The 21,433-nt window shown below is 38.5% G+C and overlaps 1 protein-coding gene across 1 annotated transcript; it reads right to left on the reverse strand.

Moving 5' to 3' along the window:
• Window positions 1-6,032: 6,032 nt before the first annotated feature.
• On the reverse strand, window positions 6,033-6,791 carry LOC111546653 (microtubule-associated proteins 1A/1B light chain 3B). Its single transcript, XM_023218141.1, has one exon. It carries the CDS (start codon window positions 6,684-6,686, stop codon window positions 6,309-6,311), a length of 378 nt encoding a protein of 125 aa, XP_023073909.1. The 5' UTR covers window positions 6,687-6,791; the 3' UTR covers window positions 6,033-6,308.
• Window positions 6,792-21,433: the final 14,642 nt, after the last annotated feature.

Raw genomic sequence — 21,433 nt, forward strand, 5'->3', positions numbered from 1 at the left:
TGTATCTTTACTGTTTTCCTTTCAATGGATTCTACCCATCTATCTACAAACAGGTCCAAATAATAATCACAACAGCATTTATTGTGTCTTTTCTATATGCCAGCCATTAGGCTATGTTCTGCTTCATTACAGGATTTAATTCTCTGAGATAAAATGTTATGAGAAGTAACAGATTTATTGTGAGGCTACTGAATTTAAACTCCAGGGCATTCAATTGTACAAGCCATTTCCAGAGCACTGTATCTAATTTTACATTTATACTTTTGTATTCCTTTCTTTAAAAGGCCCCTAGAATTGTATGAGCTTCAAGGCTTCACAAACCAGAATCCATCTTGCCTATACAATACATGTTATTATCTCCATCTTACAAATTAGAAAACTGAGCTGTGGCGCGGTTTTATAACTTGCCTAAGGTTATGTTATGTTATCAGTAAGAGGCATAGCAATAATTCAACATTGTTTCTGACTCTACAGTCTAGACACTGATCATTTACCCATTGAATTACTCTATCTCATCAGGAATTTCTTACCCAAAAATGCTCCTTTTTTGCCAGTTTCAGCTTTCTATTCAGTAATAGTTTATGTTTCTTTTATTTTAGAATCCGAGGAATAATCTGCATTTACTATCTTTACTTCCTTACTTTCCACTTTCTTTAAACTCACTATAATCTAGTCTCTACCTCCATCATGTCACTAAAACTTTTACCATGGTAACCAATAGCCTCCAAATCACAAAATCCCATGAATGATTTTTATTCCTAACCATACTTAAACTTTCTACTGACCACTCCTTCCCTCCTAAAGCCTTCTTCTTCCTTGCTTACTAAGATGCTTTCCTCCTTCTCCCTCTCTCTGAGATACTCTTTCTCGCATTTACTCTACTCCTCCTTTATTTGTCCCCATTTCCTCATCCCACGCTTTAAATGTCAATAAAGTTTACAGCATTATTTCTTCTACCCTCTTCTCACTTAATTTATTTCCTTGGGGTTATCTCATTTTCATATTTCTCACAGCTTTAACTAAACTCTTATAGTCTCAAATTTAGCTGGGTATGGGGCCTATAATCCTAGTGCTTTGGGAGACTAAGGGTGGGAGGCTAGCTTTAGGCCAGAAGTTTGAGACCAGCCTGGGCAACATAGAGACCGTGTCTCTACAAAAAATAAATATGTATCTAATGCACACATCAGATATATACACATTTTTTCACTATCTTAGCCATGTATCACAAATTACAGACCTATATTTACAATTGCTTAATGGACATCTTCATCTAGATTCCCCCACCTCCAATTCAGCAGTTCTCATCTGTTGTTCTTTCTGCTTAATCCATCTAGTCAATCAAGTCAAACCCTAGGAATTAAGCTTGAATCTTTCCATATCCTGAACTTCTACCTCTAATCTCTACCAATTCCTTTTCATACTGTATTTCATTCTTTTTCTTCAAAGCAACTGTGATTGCTTTAGTTCAGACTAGCACAATATATGACATCCTTTATCTTAAAAAGCCACCAAGGCCAGGTGTGGGGGCTCACGCCTGTAATCCCAGCACTTTGGGAGGCTGAGGTGGGTGGATCACCTGAGATCAGGAGTTCAAGGCCATCCTGGCCAACATGGCGAAACCCCATCTCTACTAAAAATACAAAAATTAGCTGGGCGTAGTGGCACATGCCTGTAATCCCAGCTACTCGGGAGGCTGAGACAGGAGAATACCTTGAACCCAGGAGGCAGAGATTGCAGTGAGCTGAGATCATACCATTGCACTCCAGCCTGGGCAACAAGAGAGAAACTCCATCTCAAAAAAAAAAAAAAAAAGCCACCAAATTTGTTTTACTAATCTGCATTTTGCCTCCCCAATACTCACTGTCTCTCTCTCTCCCCACTTCCACCCCCGCTCTCTCTCTGTCTCTCCCCTGTCCCACGTATTTCCTCCAGGGTGCTTTTTCTGAAATGCAAATCAGATCACATTACTTTCCCTGTTTTAAGGCATTCTTGTCTTTCTGTTGTGAAGGTGGTCAAACAAATGTGTTGCATGGCAAAAAGAGACCGTCACTATCTATCCATAAATGCATTTGACCTTAACTTCTAAAGTCTCTGCCTCAAAGCTTATATTTTAACCATTCTAAACATATGCAGGTCTTTAACCATGTTGTTTTGTATCTCTTTCATATGCATGCCAGTCTGTCTGACCAGCTTCCATTTCTATGGTCCTACATACCGGTTGTTTAAAACTCACCATGTGTCATCTCCTTTCACCCCTCATCAAGTAAAACTGATTACCTCCCCACATTGTGATCTGTTATTTTACTGTTATTTATCTGCTCTGCTACTAAACACACTGCATTGCAATTATTTATTAATGTGTCTATATCTTCTTGTAGTATGTGAGTACCTCAAGGTCAGGGATCATGCTTGAATTCCCAGTTCTTGGCTTCATGTCAGGAACATGATAGGAATACATAAATATTGAATGAATCAATCAATAATACGACAACTGAATACAAGAATTACACCAAAAAATGAAGATTTGTTAAGGAGTGATAGATTTTAAAAACAGTCTCAAAGGGCCAGGTGCAGTGGCTCATGCCTGTAATCCTGGCACTTTGGGAAGATGAGGCAGAAGGATCACCTGAGGCCAGGAGTTCAAGACCAGCCTGGACAACATAGCGACACCCTGTCTTTACAAAAATAATACAAAAATTAGCTGGATGTGGTGGTGTGCACCTGTAGTCCCCCAGCTACTCAGAAGGCTGAGGTGGAAGGATTGCTTGAGCCCAGGAATTGGAGGCTGCAGTAAGCTATGATTGTGCCAATGTCCTCTAGTCTGGGTGAAAGTGATGAACTGTTTCTAAAAAAATTAAAATAAAATAAAATTTAAAAAACAGTCTCAATGATAAATCTTTTAGGCTTTTGAAGACTTCTGATTATGACCAAGATGGTTTAACAGGACCAGTTTTACCATCTTTTCTGAAAAAAATTAAGATAATGGAGAAAATACATCAAACACCAGTTCTCAAGACATTGAACATCAGACAACAAAAGACAATGATCCCTGAGACAGGAAATAAATGAGAGAAGCCCTATGAATTGCCCCAGCATACTTCCTGGAGAAAATTTTCACGTTGCATGCAAGGAGTAGGATAGGACATCTCTTAGTCTCCCAGAGATGAGAAGATGAACCAGGCATCCAAGAATGCCAAAGTGGCTAGAGTTTGCAGGCAGAGTACCAGAAATGAGACAGCTTCAGAGGAAATGATACCAGAGACCAGTCTCCCTTGAACAACCAACAAACATATCAGTATATATGTGTGTGTCAGGAAACTACTTGAGGACAAATACAGAACCATACAAAATGATTTCAGCAAACAATCCCACAGTTCACACAGGACTAGGAATTACACCAGAGTGGAAAGCCTCAGACTTCATGGAGCACTGAATACTGTATTCAAAAAAGTTTGCCTCAGTGTAGGGGCATATTTAGTCCTAGAGGAATACTGCTGCTCTGGTGTACCCCAACTACACACACACAACAAGCTCAAAGTAAGACCCAAAAGATCCAACAGTTTTCAAGTAACTACATTCAAGAACAAAGCTCAAGAATATTTATAAGTATACAAAATATCCAACACCCAACATGAAAAATTCACAACTGTGTGGACTTCAATCAAAAATTACCCAGGTAGGCAAAGAAAAAGAAAACTATGGTGTAAAATAGGAGAAAATAAATCAATTGAAGTTAACTCAGAACAAATGCAGATGATAGAATTAGTAGATAGACAAATAGTTATCATAGCTGTATCCCACATACCCAAGAAGATAGAGGAAAGATTGAACATGTTACATAAAGACATGGAAGATATAAGAAGAACCACATTAAATTTTTAAAGATAAAATCTATAATATCTGTGATGAAAAACACACTGAATTGATTTTTGATAGATTAGACACTGTAAAATAATAGATTAGTGAACTTGAAGACCTAGCAATGAAAACTATCCAAAATAGAGAGAGAGGGGGAAAAAAAAAGTTCAGGTGCGGTGGCTCACCCCTGTAATCCCAACACACTTCGGAAGGCCGAGGCTGGTGGATCACTTGAAGTGAGGAGTTCAAGACCAGCCTGGCCGACATGGTGAAACTGTCTCTACTAAAAACATCAAAATTTAGCCAGGCTTGGTGGCACATACCTGTAATCCCAGTTACTTGGGAGGCCGAGGCAGGAGAATCGCTTGAACATGAGAGGCAGAGACTGCAGTGAGGTGAAATCATGCCTCTGCCCTCCAACTTGGGCGACAGCACAAGACTCTATCTCAAAAAATAAAAAACAAAACAAACAAAACAAACAAAAAACGAAGAGAAAAAAACCTAGCAGAGCATCATTGAGCTGTGGAACATTCCAAAAGGCCTAACTAATATTTACGGTATTGGCATCACCGATAGTGGTTGAGAAAGGGGAGGAATCTGAAGAAATAATGGTCCAAAAACCTTTCAAATTTGGTAAAAACTATCAAAACCAAAGATGAAAGAAGCACAAGAAATAGAAGGAAAACTATACTAATATAGGTCATAACTGAATTGGCTACAACCAGGAAAAAAAGAGAAAACTCTGAAAGCAATCAGAAACAATACATTATTGGCAGTAACAAAAATAAGAATAATGGAAGACTTTTTGTCAAAAACAAGGCAAGCCAGGAAACAGGGAACCAATATCTTTACAGTACTAAAAGGAAAAACTACCAACCTAGGACTTCCACTCAGTAAGAAAGTACAACAGCATCTTCTCAGTGAAATTATTTTTCAAAAAGAAACAAAATAATTATTTTGTTCTGAGAACTAAAATAATTTACCTTATCACACCAGCTCTGCAAGAAATGTTAAAAGAAATCCTTGAAGCAAAAGGAAAACAATACCAGATGGAAATCTAAGTCTACACAAAGGAGTGAAGAGCACCGGAATGGTAACTACACAGGAACATTTGAAGACATTTTTATAATCTTTAAATAATTTCAAAGATAATCAACTGTTTAAAGCACAAATAATAATATATAGTGGTGCTTGAAACATATGTAGAGTAAAATGCATGAAAATAACACGAAGACGAAAAGGTGAGAAATGGACTGATATTGTTCTAGATTTTTACTATCTATGTAGTGGTATCATATTATGGGAAAGTAGACTATTTTAAGTTAAATAGATATTCTATAAATGCTAATGCGATGACTAAAATAATACAACAAAGAGTTATAGCAAATAAGTCAACAAGGAAGATAAAATGGGTTATTAAAAAACTCAATCTCAGCCAGGCATGGTGTCTCACACCTGCAATCGCAGCACTTTGGGAGGCCAAGGCAGGTGACTCACCTGAGGTTAGGAGTTTGAGACCAGCCTGGCCAACTTGGCAAAACCCCATCTCTACTGAAAATACAAAATTAGCCGGGTGTGGTGGCAGGTGCCTTTAATCCCAGCTACTCGTGAGGCTGAGGCAGGAGAATTGTTTGAACCTAATAGGTGAAGGCTGCAGTGAGCTGAGATCATGCCACTGCACTCCAGCCTGGATGACAGAGCGAGGTTTCATCTCAAAAAGAAAAAAAATAAAAATAAAAACTCAATCTAAAAGATGGTACAAAAAGAGGAAGAGAAGACCAAACAAAAAAATGGACAAATAGAAAACAAATACCAAGATGGTAGACAATCACACTAAATATAAATGTAAAAAACCAGAAATAGGCAGATTGGATAATGTTGTGGCCAGGATGTTTGTATGCCCCCATAATTTGTATGCAGAAATCTAATCACCAATGTGAAATTATTAGGAGGCAGAGCCTTTAAGAGGTCATTAGGTCATGAGGACAGGGCCCCAATGAGTGGAATTAGTAACCATTAAAAGAGGACCCAGAGAGTGAGAGCTGCCTCACCCCTCCTACCATGTGAGGAAACAACTAGAAGCCACCATCTATGAACCAGGAAACAGGCCCTCACCAGGCACTGAATTTGCCTTAATCTTTTTTTTTTTTTGTAACTTGAAGGTGTATTTTATTGGCAACTTAGAACGCAAAGTATTTTATTTTTAAATTTTTAAAATCTGAAAACAAGCTAGCCTACATTAAATAATATAGTTTCCAAAGCTGAACGTGCTCACTTGGAGCTCAGTTTTCTGCCTGAAACACAAACACAACTTCCTAACACTCCTAGGTGGGAACACTACTGTTGGATGATCTGTGATTAGATGAACTGATCCATCTCAGTTGGTAACATCCCTTTGTTTTCCTTGGTAAGGGTTTAAAAAATTCTAGAATAGATGCATTTTTCTAGTTTTACACTGACAATTTCATCCCGAACGTCTCCTGGGAGGCATAGACCATGTACAGGAATCCGTCTTCATCCTTCTCACTCTCGTACACCTCTGAGATTGGCGTGGAGACGCTGACCATGCTGTGGCCGTTCACCAACAGGAAGAAGGCTTGATTAGCATTGAGCTGTAAGCGCCTTCTAATTATCTTGATGAGCTCACTCATGTTGACATGGTCAGGTACAAGGAACTTTGTTTTATCCAGGACAGGAAGCTGCTTCTCACCCTTGTATCGTTCTATTATCACCGGAATTTTGGTTGGATGCTGCTCTCGAATAAGTCGGACATCTTCCACTCTTTGTTCGAAGGTGCGGCGCTGCTTGAAGGTCTTCTCCGACGGCATGGTGCGGGGATCTGGGCGGCGGCGGCGACGACGCGAGGGTCCCGGCGGCTCCTGGGGGCGGCGGCGGCTGCGGCGGCGACTCCGACTCTGGCGATACCGACTTCCCTTGTCGAATTTGCCTTAATCTTAAGCTTCCCAGGCTCCAGAACTCTGAGAAATAAATTTCTTTTGTTTATAACCTATTTGAGTTTATTTTATTTTGTTATTGCAGCCCAAATGTACAACACAGATGAGAAAGCAAAATCCAATACAATGCTGCCTAAAATAAACTCACTTTAAATATAAAGGCACAAATAGAATGAAAGGATGGAAAGATAGACTGTACTAAAATAAAATCAAAAGGAAGATGCAGTGGTTATGATAATATTAAATAAAGGAGACTTTAAAGAAAAGAATATTACCAGAGATAAAGATGATTATTTCATAATGATAAAGTTGTCACTTCATCAAGAGAACATAGTAATCTCAAATGTATATGAAGCTAATAACAGAGCTTCCAAATATGTAATGCAAAAACTGATAGAATTGCAAATAATAGAGATTTCAACAATGCTCTCCATAATTGATAGAGGAAGTAGACCGAATGTAAGTAAAGATACAGAAGACTTGGACAACACCATGAACCAATTTGACCTAAATGACATTTGCAAAACACTCCATCCAACAATACAAGAATGCACTTTTTTTTTTCAGTTCACATGGACTGCTTACCAAAATAGACCGTATTTTGTGGCACAGAACAAGTCTCAAAACATTTATAATAGTTCAAGTTATACAAAGGTTTTCTCAGACCTTAATGGAAATATATTAGAAATCAAAAAGTAACAAAAAGATATCTAGAAAATATCTAGAAATATCTGGAAATAATACAGACCTAGAAAAAATCAAAGGGAAGATGAATCAAAGGAGAAAGTATAAAGTATTTTGAGTTGAATGAAAATACAACATAAAAGTTTGTGAGATGCAAGTGAGGCAAGGAAATACAGCACAAAGTGCCTATATTAGAAAAAAAGACTTCAAATCAAAGTCCTCAGTTTCTACCTTTAAAAAAAGAATAACAAATGAAAACCAAAAGTAAACATTAATAGAAGAAGATAAAAATCAGACAAAAATCAATGAACTGACAAATCAACATATAGAGAAAATTAATAAAACCAAAAGCTGGTTCTCTGATAGCATAATAATAATTGACAAATATTTAGCCATACTGATCAGGAAAGAGAGAAGGCACAAGTCAATAATTCAAGAATAAGAGAAGTGATATCAATACAGATTATAAAGAAAATAAAAGAATCATAAGGGATTTATATATAATAGTTCTCTTTATGTCTATAAATTCAGCAATTTAAATAAAATAGATAAATTTCTTGAAAAAAAAACTAACAAAGCTTATCTAAGGACATTTAGGCCGAGCATGGTGGCTCATGCCTGTAATCCCAGCCCTTTGGGAGGCCAAGACGGATGAATCATTTGAGGTCAGGAGTTGCAGACCAGCCTGGTCAACATGGTGAAACTAAAAAAATACAAAAATTAGTCGGGTGGTAGTGGCGCACACCTGTAATCCCAGCTACTTCAGAGGCCGAGGCAGGAGAATCACTTGAACCTGGGAGACGGAGGTTACAGTGAGCTGAGATTGTGCCACTGCACTCCAGTCTGGGTGACAGAGTGAGACCCTGTCTCAAAAAAAAAAAAAGAATTCATCTAGACAATTTTGGAAAAAATATATCCTAACTCATTCTTTCAGCCAGCATTGCTCTTTGTTCTTTTACTAAAACCAGATAAAGATGTTATAATAAAAGAAATTCACAGAAGAATATCCCTCATGAATATATGTACAAAAAATCTGAACAAAAATTTAGCAAATAAAATCCAACAATATATCAAAAGGAAAATTCATCATGAACAAGTGGGGTTTATCCCAGGAATGCAAAGCTGATTTAACATTTAAAAATAAATGAATGTGATTTACTATATTTTTTAAAAGAGAGAAAAGAAAAGCCATATCACAATATCAATTAATGTACAAAAAGAATTCGACAAAATCCAACATCCATTTCCAATCTTAAAAAAAATCTCTTGGCAAGCTAGGAGTAGAATGTGACTTTCTTAAACTACTAAAAAACATTGATGAAAAATCTGCAGTTGATTTTTTAAATACCATTTACAATATCATCACAGATATGAAATATTTGATGATAAATCTGACAAGATATATGCAAGACCTGTACACTAAAAACTACAAACCATTGCTGAGATAAATTAAAGATGATCTAAATAAATGGAGATATATACTATGCTCATGGATGAGACATTAAATATGGCTAAGATGTCTATAAGTAAGACTACATTTTGCTAAAATCTTAGACTAAGATTGACTAATAGGTCATCTGAAAATTTATTTATTAGTTCAATGTAATCTCAATCAAAAATTCCAGCATAATCTTTTGTAAAAATCAACAAGTCAATGCTAAAATTATATGAAAATATAAAAACTTGGAATAGCCAGCAAAATTTTGAAAGAGAAGACCAATTTGAAAGAGAGAGAACTTTCATTACCTGACTTCAAGACTTATTATAAAGCTATAGTAATTATGACAGTGTGGTATTGATTTTTAAAATAGGCAAATAGATCAATAGAACAGAATAGAGTCTAAAATAAACCCACATATAAAGGGTCAATTGATTTTCAACAAAGTTGCAAAAGCAACCCAGTGGAGAAAGGGCAGTGTTTTAAACCAGTTGTGCTGTAAAAACTGGATACTCATAGGCAAGGAAATGAACTTTGATTTATACCCCCACTGTATAAAAATAACTCTAAGTAGATCAAAGAACTAAATGTAGGAACTAGAACTATAAACCTCTAGAACAAACATGAGAAAAAGTCTATCTGTAACCTTGGGTTAGGCAAAGAATTTCATAGATACCACACCATGGGCATGACTCATAAAACAAAAAAAGATAAATTGGATAGTATCAGAATTTAGACTGAGAGAAAATATTTGCAAATTATGTAGCTGATGGGGAACTTACATACAGAATACATAAAAACTCTCAAAATGTAATAATGAAAAACAGGCAATCCATAAAAAATGAGCAAAAGATTTTAACATATACCTTATCAAAGAAGGTGTGTGAATGGCAAGTTGAGCACTTGCTCAACATCATCAGTCATTAAGAAAGTGCAAATTAAAATCACAATGAGATACCACTATGTTTGTGATATCAAAAATTAAAAAGAGCAACTATATCGAGTGTTGATGTAAATGCAGAATAACAAACATGAATATATTTCCAGGGGGAAGTAAAATGACATAATTGGTTTGGGGCAGTTTCCTAAAAAGTTACACATACATGTCATGTAATCCAGCCATTTTGCTTCTAGATATATACTTAAGAGAAATGAAATCATATCATGCAAAGACTTGTACATAAATATTCATAATTTGTAAATATTTCATGCATCTATCTCTTGTATGAATTAAAATGCACCTCCTTGTAAATGGGAAATCCCTTTATAGAGTAGTACCTTTTAATCAGGGAGTTAAGTGAGTTATAGTTGACTTTTTTCTGCATCTAATCATCCATTAATAGGTGACTTTTAAAGAACATGAGGCTGTGGGATGGTAGAAGGGGAACTTGGGGAAATTATTCCAGATGAGGAAAATACATCTTGTGGCTAGCCTAAAAGACAAATGAATTAAAAGAAAGTGAAAAGTTGAAATACAGGAGAGCGCCAGGCTTAAAAGTCATTGCTATGGTCTGAGTATGTCCCCCAATGTTCATGTGTTGAAAATTTAATCTCCAGTCAACAGTGCCGAGAGATGGGACCTTCAAGAGTGATTACATCATGAGGGATGTGCCCTCATGAATGTATGAATGTCATTATCGCAGGAGTGGGCTCATTATCATGAGAGTGGATTTGTTATAAAAGTGAGTTCAGCCCTCTCTTGCTCTTTCCTTGTACTCTCTTCCACTTCCACCTATTGCTATGGGATAAGGCAACATGAAGGCCCTCACAGGATGCTGGACCCATGCACTTGGACTTCCCAGCTACCAGAATTGTGACCACATAAATTTCTGTTCATTATAAATAACCTGTTCTGTGGTTATAGCTGCACAAAACAGACTAAGATCGTCATTAATTTAAATTTTTAATAAATTAATTTTTTTAAACTGTTGAACATTATTCAAGGACACTGTGGTAACAGACATTGAGTGTATTTCTACAAGAAATGTTGACCCCATTTGACAACATACGGGGATTTCTCCACAGCTGGATCACACTCCTTCCACTTTGTTATCCACCCTCCTCCTGGAATCCTCTCCAACTCACCTCGCTCCATACTCCACCCTAACCACCAGGTCATTTCCCCATGAAGCAAAGGGAGAAAAGAAGTAGGCTCAACAGCCACAAAGGAGTGAAAAGTAGTTGCATATGTTGAATCTAAAAGAGTATTTTCTACTAACCAACAAGATTGCCTTCTGCCTGATTTCAAGGGGCCAGCTCTGGGAAAGTTTGCAGTGCATCTGAATTCAGTGAAGGTCTTGGAGGAGAACCAAATCACCACATTCGGAAGAGTTCCAGGAACTCTGGGAGGCTGTAGGTTCCAAACAGAGAGAAAGAACACAGAAAGCAAGGCTTGAAGTGGAGCCCAGAAAGGAATCTAGTAACAGGAGGCATTGAGTGAGAAAAATGAGCATTTCAAATTAAAGTTGCTCAGGAATTCTCAGAATCAATGGATAGTCTAAATAATGTTTGAAATATGCTTTTTACAGCATTCCTTTTTGTTCATTAAACTTCTTACTACAATTATAAACTAGAGTGCTAACAGAGAATAGCCTATGGAGGAGAACACTGGCTGATTCAGAGTAATAAATATACCCCCGTGTACATACACAAAACAAAGTGGGATATTCATAACAAGCATAGTATTAATGACTAGAGGCTGCTTCTAGGCACTATTTCACTTTTTACGGTTTCACAATAATAGTATATGGTATTGGGGGCATCATTATCTATCAATATGTGGAGAAATATAATATTAAAGGAAATCTGGAAATTTTAGGAAGCATATCATAGAAAATAGTTTTTTGTTGTTGTTGTTGTTGTTTTTTGTCTTTGTTTTTTTGTTTTGTTTTGTTTTGAGACGGAGTCTCGCTCTGTCGCCCAGGCTGCAGTGCAGTGGCGCAATCTCGGCTCCCTGCAAGCTCCGCCTACCGGGTTCACGCCATTCTCCAGCCTCATCCTCCCCAGTACCTGAGACTACAGGAGCCCGCCACCAAGCCCGTCTAATTTTTTGTATTTTTAGTAGAGACGGGGTTTCACCGTGTTAGCCAGGATGATCTCGATCTCCTGACCTCGTGATCCACCCGTCTCGGCCTCCCAAAGTGCTGGGATTACAGGCGTGAGCCACCAGGCCAGGCAGAAAGTTTATTTTTAAAATTAAGTTCACCAAAGGATATTCTGACACATGCCGCAAAATGGATGCACCTTGAGAACATTACACTAAGTGAAATAAGCCAGTCACAAAAAGATAAATACTATATGATTCTGCTTACATAAGGATCTAGAGTATTCAATTTCATAGAAAGAGAAAGCAAAATGGTGTTTGTCAGAAGCTGAGGGTAGGGAGGAATGGGGACTTATTTAATGGGTATAGAGCTTCGATTTTGCAAGATGAAAAAGTTCTGGAAATTAGTTGCACAACAATGTGAATATACTTAATAATATTGAACTGTCCACTTACAAATAGTTAAGATAGTAAATTTCATGTTTGCATATTTTAGCATAATTTTTTAAAATATTTAAGGTGATGAAAAAAGTAAGTTCATCAGTAACCAGACTTTCTGAAAAGCATCTGCAGAAGCATTGACTAAACCTGAAAAATAAAAACATGTTGAATAGAATATTTTTAAGTACATAGTTGGAAGAAAAAACAAAGTAAGTGGGCATTTAGTCCCAACATAGGCTTATCACAATGTGAGGTCCTTTTACATAGATTATCGTAGTAAATTCTCATAATAAACGTGAAAGTAGATATTCTAATCTTGATTTTGAAAATCAAAAACTTTAGGTATAAAAAGGACAAATATGTCGCTTAAGTGTTCACAGTTGATAAGCAGCAGAGGGCAATAATTGATTATCTAATACTGGAAAATAAGAGGTGTATTATAATGAAAGTTTGGCAAATTAAGGAAAGAAATAGTCTTCTTACCCTTTCTACATTATTTTCACTTTTCTTTCTAAGTATACTGAATCATGAGAAGAAAATTAAAAACAAAGTGAATCTAGCATTTATGGAGAAAACTTTGGGAAAAAACTTTGAGAGTTTCTTAACTTAATTAGCATAAGATTTTGGAGCTGAAAGTAATTATCAAGGTACCTGACAGAAAACAGTGTCCTGACCAGGTGCAGTGGCTAACATCTGCAATCCCAGCACTTTGGGAGGCCGCTGGGAGAGCACTGCTTGAGGCCCGGAGTTCAAGACTAGCCAGGGCAACATAGCAAGGCCCTGTCTCCACAAAAAAAAAAAAAAAAAAAAAATTAAAAAATAGCCAGGCAGGGGGGCCCACACCTACAGTCCCAGCTACTTGGGAGGCTGAAGCAGGAGGATCACTTGAGCGCAGGAGTTTCAGGCTACAGTGAGCCATGATCATGCCACTGCACTCCAGCCTGGGTGACAGAGCAAGACCCTGTCTCTAAAAAAAATAAAAAGACCAGACTCGGTGGCTCACGCCTGTAATCCCAAAACTTTGGGAAGCCAAGGCAGGCGGATCATGAGGTCAGGAGATTGAGACCATCCTGGCTAACACAGTGACAGTATTTATTAATTACATGAGGTATTCAACATTGTATTATAAAATAAGCTTTGTGTTAAGTGAGTTTTCCCAACTAGAGGCTAATTGAAGTGTTCTGAGCATGTTTCTGGTTGGCTAGCTAAGCTATGGTGTTTGATAGGTTAGTGTATTCAATGCAATTTTGACTTAACGATATTTTCAACTTACAATGGGTTTATTGGGGCATAACCTCATTAAGATGAGAAACATCTGTATTTTTCTTATTTAATAATACCCTCTGGCCATGATTATACATTTCTGCCAATTGCATTTACCATCCATGTTACTGAAAGGAACCATAAAGATAAACACCATTAACAGAAATGTCAGCCTGAGAACATATTATAGGTACTTCTCATTCTGTCCTGTAGGTCTGTTTCAAAGCATACAGAGTAGATTAGGATCTAGCACCTAAAAGCACTAAATGTGCTTCTTATATACCATTCCTCCAGTCACTTAGTATCTCCAAACTATTGTACAGTTATTTCTAAATCATTAGCAAAATATATCAATTTTTTAAATATATTGATAATTTTTCGAGATTTTTATGTTCAATGTTTTCTGACCGCACAGCTAAAGTTACAATGTTTTTATCATACTAATTGATATACTGTGCATGAAAGAAGGAAAATCCCAAAAAATCTTAGAAAGGATTTGAGTAATTATGTTAGCAAACTTTTTTTTTTTTCTTTGAGACATTGTCTCACTCTGTAGCCCAGGCTGGAGTGCAGTGGGGTGATCTCAGCTCACTGCAAGCTCCGCCTCCTGTGTTCACACCATTCTCCTGCCTCAGCCTCCCCAGTAGCTGGGACTACAGGCGCCTGCCACCACGCCCGGCTAATTTTTTGTATTTTTAGTAGAGACGGGATTTCACCGTGTTAGCCAGGATGGTCTCCATCTCCTTTGCTCGTGATCCCACCCACCTCAGCCTCCCAAAGTGCTGGGATTACAGGCGTGAGCTACCGCGCCCGGCCGATGTTAGTAAACTTCTAATCCTGTTTAGGAATTTCTTCCCCAGTGTGCCTGACAGAGTGTCATTCCACCTCTGGTGACAGACACCATCTAATGAGATCGTCTTTTAGATACTCTGTTTGATGGAACATTATAGTTTGCTGTGTTTTTTTGGTTTTTGTTTTTTTAATTAATCTAAAATCTTCATCTCTTCAGCTCCCTCTAATTGTTCCTAGTTTTATCCTTGGGAGTAAAGCAAATGTGTCTCTTCTGTATGACAGCCGCTCAGTATCTGGAAACTGCTGTAACATGTGCTACCCCGCCTCCCTGATCCCATTTCCCACTCTGCCAGTACTTAAGTTTTCTCAAGACAAGGGATCTTTCGAGAAGTCCTCCCATGTCACCTCTCTAGAAGTCTTTTCATCCTGGTTGCACTCTTTTGGATTCAGCTGAGAAAAAGAGATCCAAATGAGATGTAATTCTAAATTTTAAACATAAGTTGATTCATGTTCACTATGCCTTCCTCAAATGTCCAGTCTAAAACAAAACCTTCTTTATATTTTTTCAAGGTATGGTGTTCTAGACCTTCGTAGCACTCATCATGACTTCTACTTTTAATTAACTTATACATTTAATTTATATTACATTTAAAACCATTCACTGTACATTTAATAACTTAAGTAGATGTATAATATCTGTTTCCCCCACTGGTCTCTTAAGTTCTATGAGGGGCAGGAACTGTATCTATTTTCCTTACCACCTAATTCTTGCTGTCAGTGTAATAACTGACACACAGTAGGTATTAATCAATATGAATTGACTGATTTAAAGCTGTTAAATAAAATGAAATTTATATTATAGACATAATTTTAAAATGCAGAGCAGGATTGTCTATTTAGAAAATGTATCCTAGAAGATATGAAGTGGATTTTAAAGAGAACAAGTGTCCTGGATAGAGAGGAAGAGAAGGGAAAATTCTCATGCACGTAGCACATCATCTAGTAAGGTGGAGACTAGTCTGGCAGTGGTTCACCAAACATTCATTCTCCCCTTCCTCCTGAGCATGCAGTTAAACTGCATTTTCAGACCTCCCTTTCTGTTAGATGACCTACTTACTGGTGACTACGTTCTTGCCAATGGGATGTGAACATAAGTGATGATGAACACTTCTGAGTTTCTGTCTTAGAAGTGGTAATGTTTTCTCCTTGCCCTTTTCTCTCTTCCCAGCTGACTAGAACCCAGACAGGACTCTGACTCAGCCTCCACGCAGACAACAGCAAGGCCATAGAGATGGTGGAGCCATACACCAGAGGAGCCTGAGTCACTCTGTGACTGCCTAGAGCAAAGCTGTCCCATTCACCTGAACTGCACACCTTGGACTATTATGTAGAAGGGAAATAAACTTTGCTCTTTAAGCTGCATTATTGGATCTCTTCCCATGACTTACCCTTTGCCCCAACTAATGCATCTGGAATTTGGAAAATGCTCAATCTATACTTACTGGATTTTTTTACATTCTAAAAAATAAAAATAGGCCGGGTATGGTGGCTCATTCCTATAATCCCAGCGCTTTGGGAGGCCTAGGCAGGCAGATCACTTGAGGTCAGGACTTTGAGACCAGCCTGGCCAACATGGTGAAACCTCTTCCTTACTAAAAATACAAAAATTAGCCAGGCGTGGTGGCAGGTGCCTGTAATCCCAGCTACTCGGGAAGCTAAGGCCAGAAAATCACTTAACTTGGGAGGTGGAGGTTGCAGTGAGCTGAGATCGCACCACTGCACTCCAGCCTAAGCGATAGAATGAGACCCTGTCTCAAAGTAAAATAAAATAAAATGTAAATAAAAAGCAAAAATAAATATTAATTGGATTCATAATATAGAGAACAGCATATGTAACATAGTCAAAGAAAACCTAGTCACTAAAAGAGGTAATGAACATGCCCATAACGAGAGACTAATGACAAGATTAGTGAGAAATTGTCAGTGGTGATTAAGTTGCGAAAGTATTTACGGCTACTATTATAAAGTATATTTTTTTCCCAAACTCTCATGTACCTACCCCTTACAATGAATAAATGTTAGCATTTTTAAAAATTTACTTCAGACATTTTTTCTCTTAAAAAAAAAAAAAACTAGAACCTTACAAGTGAAATTACAACCCAATCCCCTAGAATTACCCTCCCTGGAGGAGGTTTTTCAGCATACCTCTCAAAATGAGGCACCTACCTCTGAACTCCAAATAAGGGCTGACCACAAAAGTATAAAGCGTCCATTACTCACTGGGATCTGAGCAGTAGTACACTTCTATTAATGGAGTCCTAGATTGCACTACTTACTTAATAACCGCTTAACACTATTTGCTCACGTTAAACTTGAAATTTACTAAAACTGCCTAGCCATCCTTCCCATCAACTTCTACCACCAGTTCTCCCTTTTCTATGCTAGTAAAATGTGTGAAATTGACTACTAATGTAAGTGCACAACCCAACATTTACATTTACATTGAAATTATTGTCATTTTTATCCTGCTGATTTTGGTCTATTCATGGTGGGGAATCATTTTTCCTCTGGTGAAATTTTGGCATCAGATAGCAGGCATTGCCCACTTACGAGCCTTTAAAAAGTTCTGGGTGGATCCCAGCACTCCCAGTATTCTATATCAAGACTATCACTTGGGCTCTTTTCCAAAACCAGTTAACACATCAGGCTGCTACAGGGTGAAAGTAGGGCTCTATTTTTATTTTTGTTTTGTTTTCTTTTGTTCTGAATCTGAAAAAGTTTTATTTAAAAGTTGCTAGACATTTTCTGCCACAAGCAGTAGTGACAGCAATTATCCCTTGGAACACATTTCCTTTGTTTTGGAAAAATTACATGAAGGAGCCCTTTAGTTATATTTCCCCCAATTGTTCTGTGGATTGTTCTTTGGCAACATGGAACAAGTATTTTGTTTTGTTTTGTTTGTTTTTGTTTGCTTATCAAGGGCAGAATGGGTGAAATGAGTCAGTGCTGACAGATTCCCAGACAGTATTATTGAATGACAAAAGTAACATTCACAGAAGTGTGTATAATTCCACATATGTAAGACAAGTGATAAGGTATGTATATGTATGAATATGTTTATAAATAAATATAAACGTATAAAAAAGTACCTTAAGCTGTATACCAGACTGTGAACATGGGCTGGTCTCGTAGTATAAGAAGAAAAGTGAGAACAGGTAACACAGATAAAAATAGAAAAAGATATTTTTTATAAAGAAGAACATTAAAAATCAACACTGCCCATGAGAGATGAGAGAAAGACTGGACTTTGCTAAACTAGTGTGGGGGCTCAAAGTTGTTCCAGTTTAAATATTTTTTAGATGAGACTTTATTTTGTAACCACAGGCTTGTGAGGTTTAGGGACATATGTATTATAAAATGAATATTTTTTAAAGCCTATATGCAAACTAAGAGAAAGGTGATGATGGCTTTCATCTACGGCTGAAGCAAGTGCAGATTATCTCAAGTGTTTCTGTTAATAGATTGTTTAAATGTTCTTTGAGAAGAAACTGTAACAGTGTCTCATCCTTAAGAACAAAGAAAAGAAAGGCTAACCAGTGCGGATTTGATTACAGATGGTGGAATAAAGTAGGTAGCCTAGAATAGCTTGTCATATTCTAACTCTGCAATAGGTATTATACTCATTTAACATACGATGGTTATGTACATTTTACATATCTATTTTACAAATGTTGCAGGTGAGTCTTGGAAAATTTTAGCAGATTTCCTAAGATCACTCTGCTTGAATTTCAGCCTGTTTATATAGTTACAAAGCCCATATACTTCTCACTACAACATAATACATCTATGCTAGATCTGGAATCCACTTAAGAATGTGACACCTATATCCTGCATTTGTCCCAGTAGCCTGTATTCGAGTTCATGGACGTGCCACCTACCTTCTCTCTCCTTTTGTGTTAATCCAAATGTTCTTTGTGTTTCTAGCTCCAATTTATAGATCCTTCATTAAATGTTTTTAGGCTCTATAAACCTACACAATCAGCACACACTTTATTTATCTGATCTCATTTCCTTTCTTACCCTACTCCAGCCACTCTGGCCTCCTTGTTATTCCTTGCTGTGACGAGCATGCTCCTGCCCCAGGACCTTTGCACGTGCTGTTACCTCTGCCTGGGACATTCTTCCATTAGACAGCCACTTGCCTTTGCTTTCTGTCTGTATTAGTTAGGGTGTATGTTTCACAACCTCAGATCAGGCATAGCAGCCTGCTGGACTTAAACATATTCGTCATCAGGGGAAAATAAACCAACAAAAATTCCCTCTAATAGTGGTGAGTGAATTGGGAAAATCCTAGTGCTGAATCCTTGCCCAGTGGTCAGGAGTGGAAAATGTGACATATGGAAGACTCACTCCCTAGTGCAGCTCAGGCCCAAGTGCTGATGGAGAATGTGAACAGTGTGAGAGCGGTAGCAGGCCTGGGGGATCAAGCCCAGATCTTCCTGGAGTTGAGTTCCATGGAAATGCAGTTTAAAGTGGGTGGTAAACTCCATCCAGGGCTAAATACCAACCCAAGACAGATAGTCAACAAGTACCATATGGAAAAGTTGGAAAAAGCTTTGTAGAGAGGGCAAAAGGGGACCAAATTAGCCTTTATAACAAAGCCCAATAACTACATTAATCCATTCATGAGGACAGAGCTCTCATGACCTCATTACCTCTTATTAGGCCCTGTTTCCCAACATTGCTGCTTTGGAGATTAAGTTTCCAACACATCAACTTTCAGCAACACATTCAAACCATGGCATTTTGCCTCTGGCCCCCAAAATTCATGTCCTTCTCACAATGCAAAGCACATTCATTTTGTCCTAATAGCCCCAAAAGTCTTAACTCATTACAGCACCAACTCAAAAATCCAAAGTTCAGAGTCTCATCTGAATCAGATATGGATGAGACTCGAGGCATGAATTATCCAGAGACAAATTCCTCTCCACTTGTGAGCCTATGAAATTAGTAAGATACATGCTTCCAAAGTACAATGGTGAGACAGGCATAGGATAAACATCCCCATTTCAAAAGGGAGAAATAGGCAAGAAGAAACAGGTAACTGGTCCGGATCAAGTCCAAACCCAATGAGGAAAACAACATTGAGTCTTAAAGATGAAGAATAACCTTTTTTGACTCCATGTCCCACATCCTGGGCACATTGGAGTGGGGGTTAGGTGTCCAGGGCCTTAGGCAGCCCCACCTCTATGGCTTTGCTGGGCTTAGTCCACTCAGCAGTTCTCAGGGGTTGGAATCTCATTCCTGCAGCTTTCCCAGGCTGGAGCTGCACACCGGTGCCCTACAGTTCTGGGGTCTGGAGGCTACCCAACTCCCACTGCTCCTTTAGGCATTACCCTAGTCCCAGGGCGCTCTGCAGTGGCTCTTCCCCTAAGAAAAATCTCTGCCTGGGTCCCTGGGTTGTCTGCAACGTCCTTTGAAATCTAGATGGAGAGCCGGACGTGGTGACTCATGCCTATAATCCCAGCACTTTGGGAGGCCAAGGCAGGCGGATCCCTTGAGGTCAGGAATTCGAGACCAGCCTGGCTGACATGGTGAAACTGCATCTCTACTAAAAATACAAAAATTAGCTGGACGTGATGGCACATGCCTGTAATCCCAGCTACTTGGGAGGCTGAGGCAGGAGAATTGTTGAACCTGGGAGGTGGAGGTTGCAGTGAGCCAAGGTCACGCCACTGCATTCCAACCTGGGCGACAGAGGGAAATTCATGTCAAAAAAAAAAAAAAATGAAAAAAGAAAATCCATGAAATTTCGATGAAGGCTGTAATGGCCCCACAGCTCGTGCACTGTACGTATTTACAGAGTCAGTACCATGTGGACACTGCCAAAGCTTACTACTTGCACCTTCCAAAGCAGCAGCACAAACCACACCTGCGCCTACTAAAGCTATGGCTGGCATGGCCAAGAAGTATTATGCTGAGATACAGGAAGCAGAGTTCTGAGGCAGCTCTGGGCAGTGAATGCCAAGTGCCTCTCTTGAAAGCTTGTCCTCAAAGTTTTAGCTTGCCTCAAAGATCTCTGAACCGCCTGTGAGGTCATTCTCTCACTGTCTTCATAAATAGCACCTAGTTCCCTTCTAGACATATTATTCACTTGGCCACACCCTTAGTATTCTTTCCCTAATACACTTTTTTATTCTTGACATGGCCAGGCTGAGGGTTTTCCAAATCTTCTCATTTTGTTCCCTTTTAAATTGTAAATTCCATCTTGAAATAATTTTTCACCTCTCTCATTTTACTGCAAGTTGACCAAAAGGAGGTGATGCGGTTTGGCTGTGTCTCCCCCCAGTTCTCATCTTGATTTGTAACTCCCATATTTCCCACATGTTGTTGGAAGGTCCTGGTGGGAGGTAATTGAATCATGGGGCAGTTTTTCCCATACTGTTCTCATGGTATCGAGAAGGTCTCATGAGATCTAACAGTTTTATAAGGGGAAACTCCTTTTGCTTGGCTCTCATTCTGTCTTGCCTGCTGCCATGTAAGAAGTGCCTTTTGGCCAGGTGTGGTGGCTTATGCCTGTAAAACTAGCACTTTGGGAGACCAAGGTGGGCAGATCACCTGAGGTCAGGAGTTCGTGACCAGCATGGCCAACGTGGTAAAACCCCATCTCTACTAAAAATAAAAAAATTATCCAGGCATGGTGGTGCACGCCTGTAATCCCAGCTACTCAGGAGGCTAAGGCAGGAGAATTGCTTGAACCCAGGAGGCAGATGTTGCAGTGAGCCAAGATCATGCCACTGCATTTCAGCCTGGGCAACAGAAGGAGACCCTGTCTCAAAGAAAAAAAAATTGCCTTTTGCCTTCTACCCTGATTGTGAAGGCCTCCCCAGCCATGCGGAACTATGAGTCCATTAAACTTCTTTTTCCTTATAAATCATGGAGTCTCAGTATGTCTTTATC

Source organism: Piliocolobus tephrosceles, chromosome 9, assembly GCF_002776525.5.
Source record: "Piliocolobus tephrosceles isolate RC106 chromosome 9, ASM277652v3, whole genome shotgun sequence".
NCBI classification, from domain to species: domain Eukaryota; kingdom Metazoa; phylum Chordata; class Mammalia; order Primates; family Cercopithecidae; genus Piliocolobus; species Piliocolobus tephrosceles.

Coding starts and splice junctions, on each gene's coding strand:
- LOC111546653 (XM_023218141.1), bottom strand. CDS start 6,686: ATGCCGTCGGAGAAGACCTTCAAGCAGCGCCGCACCTTCGAACAAAGA.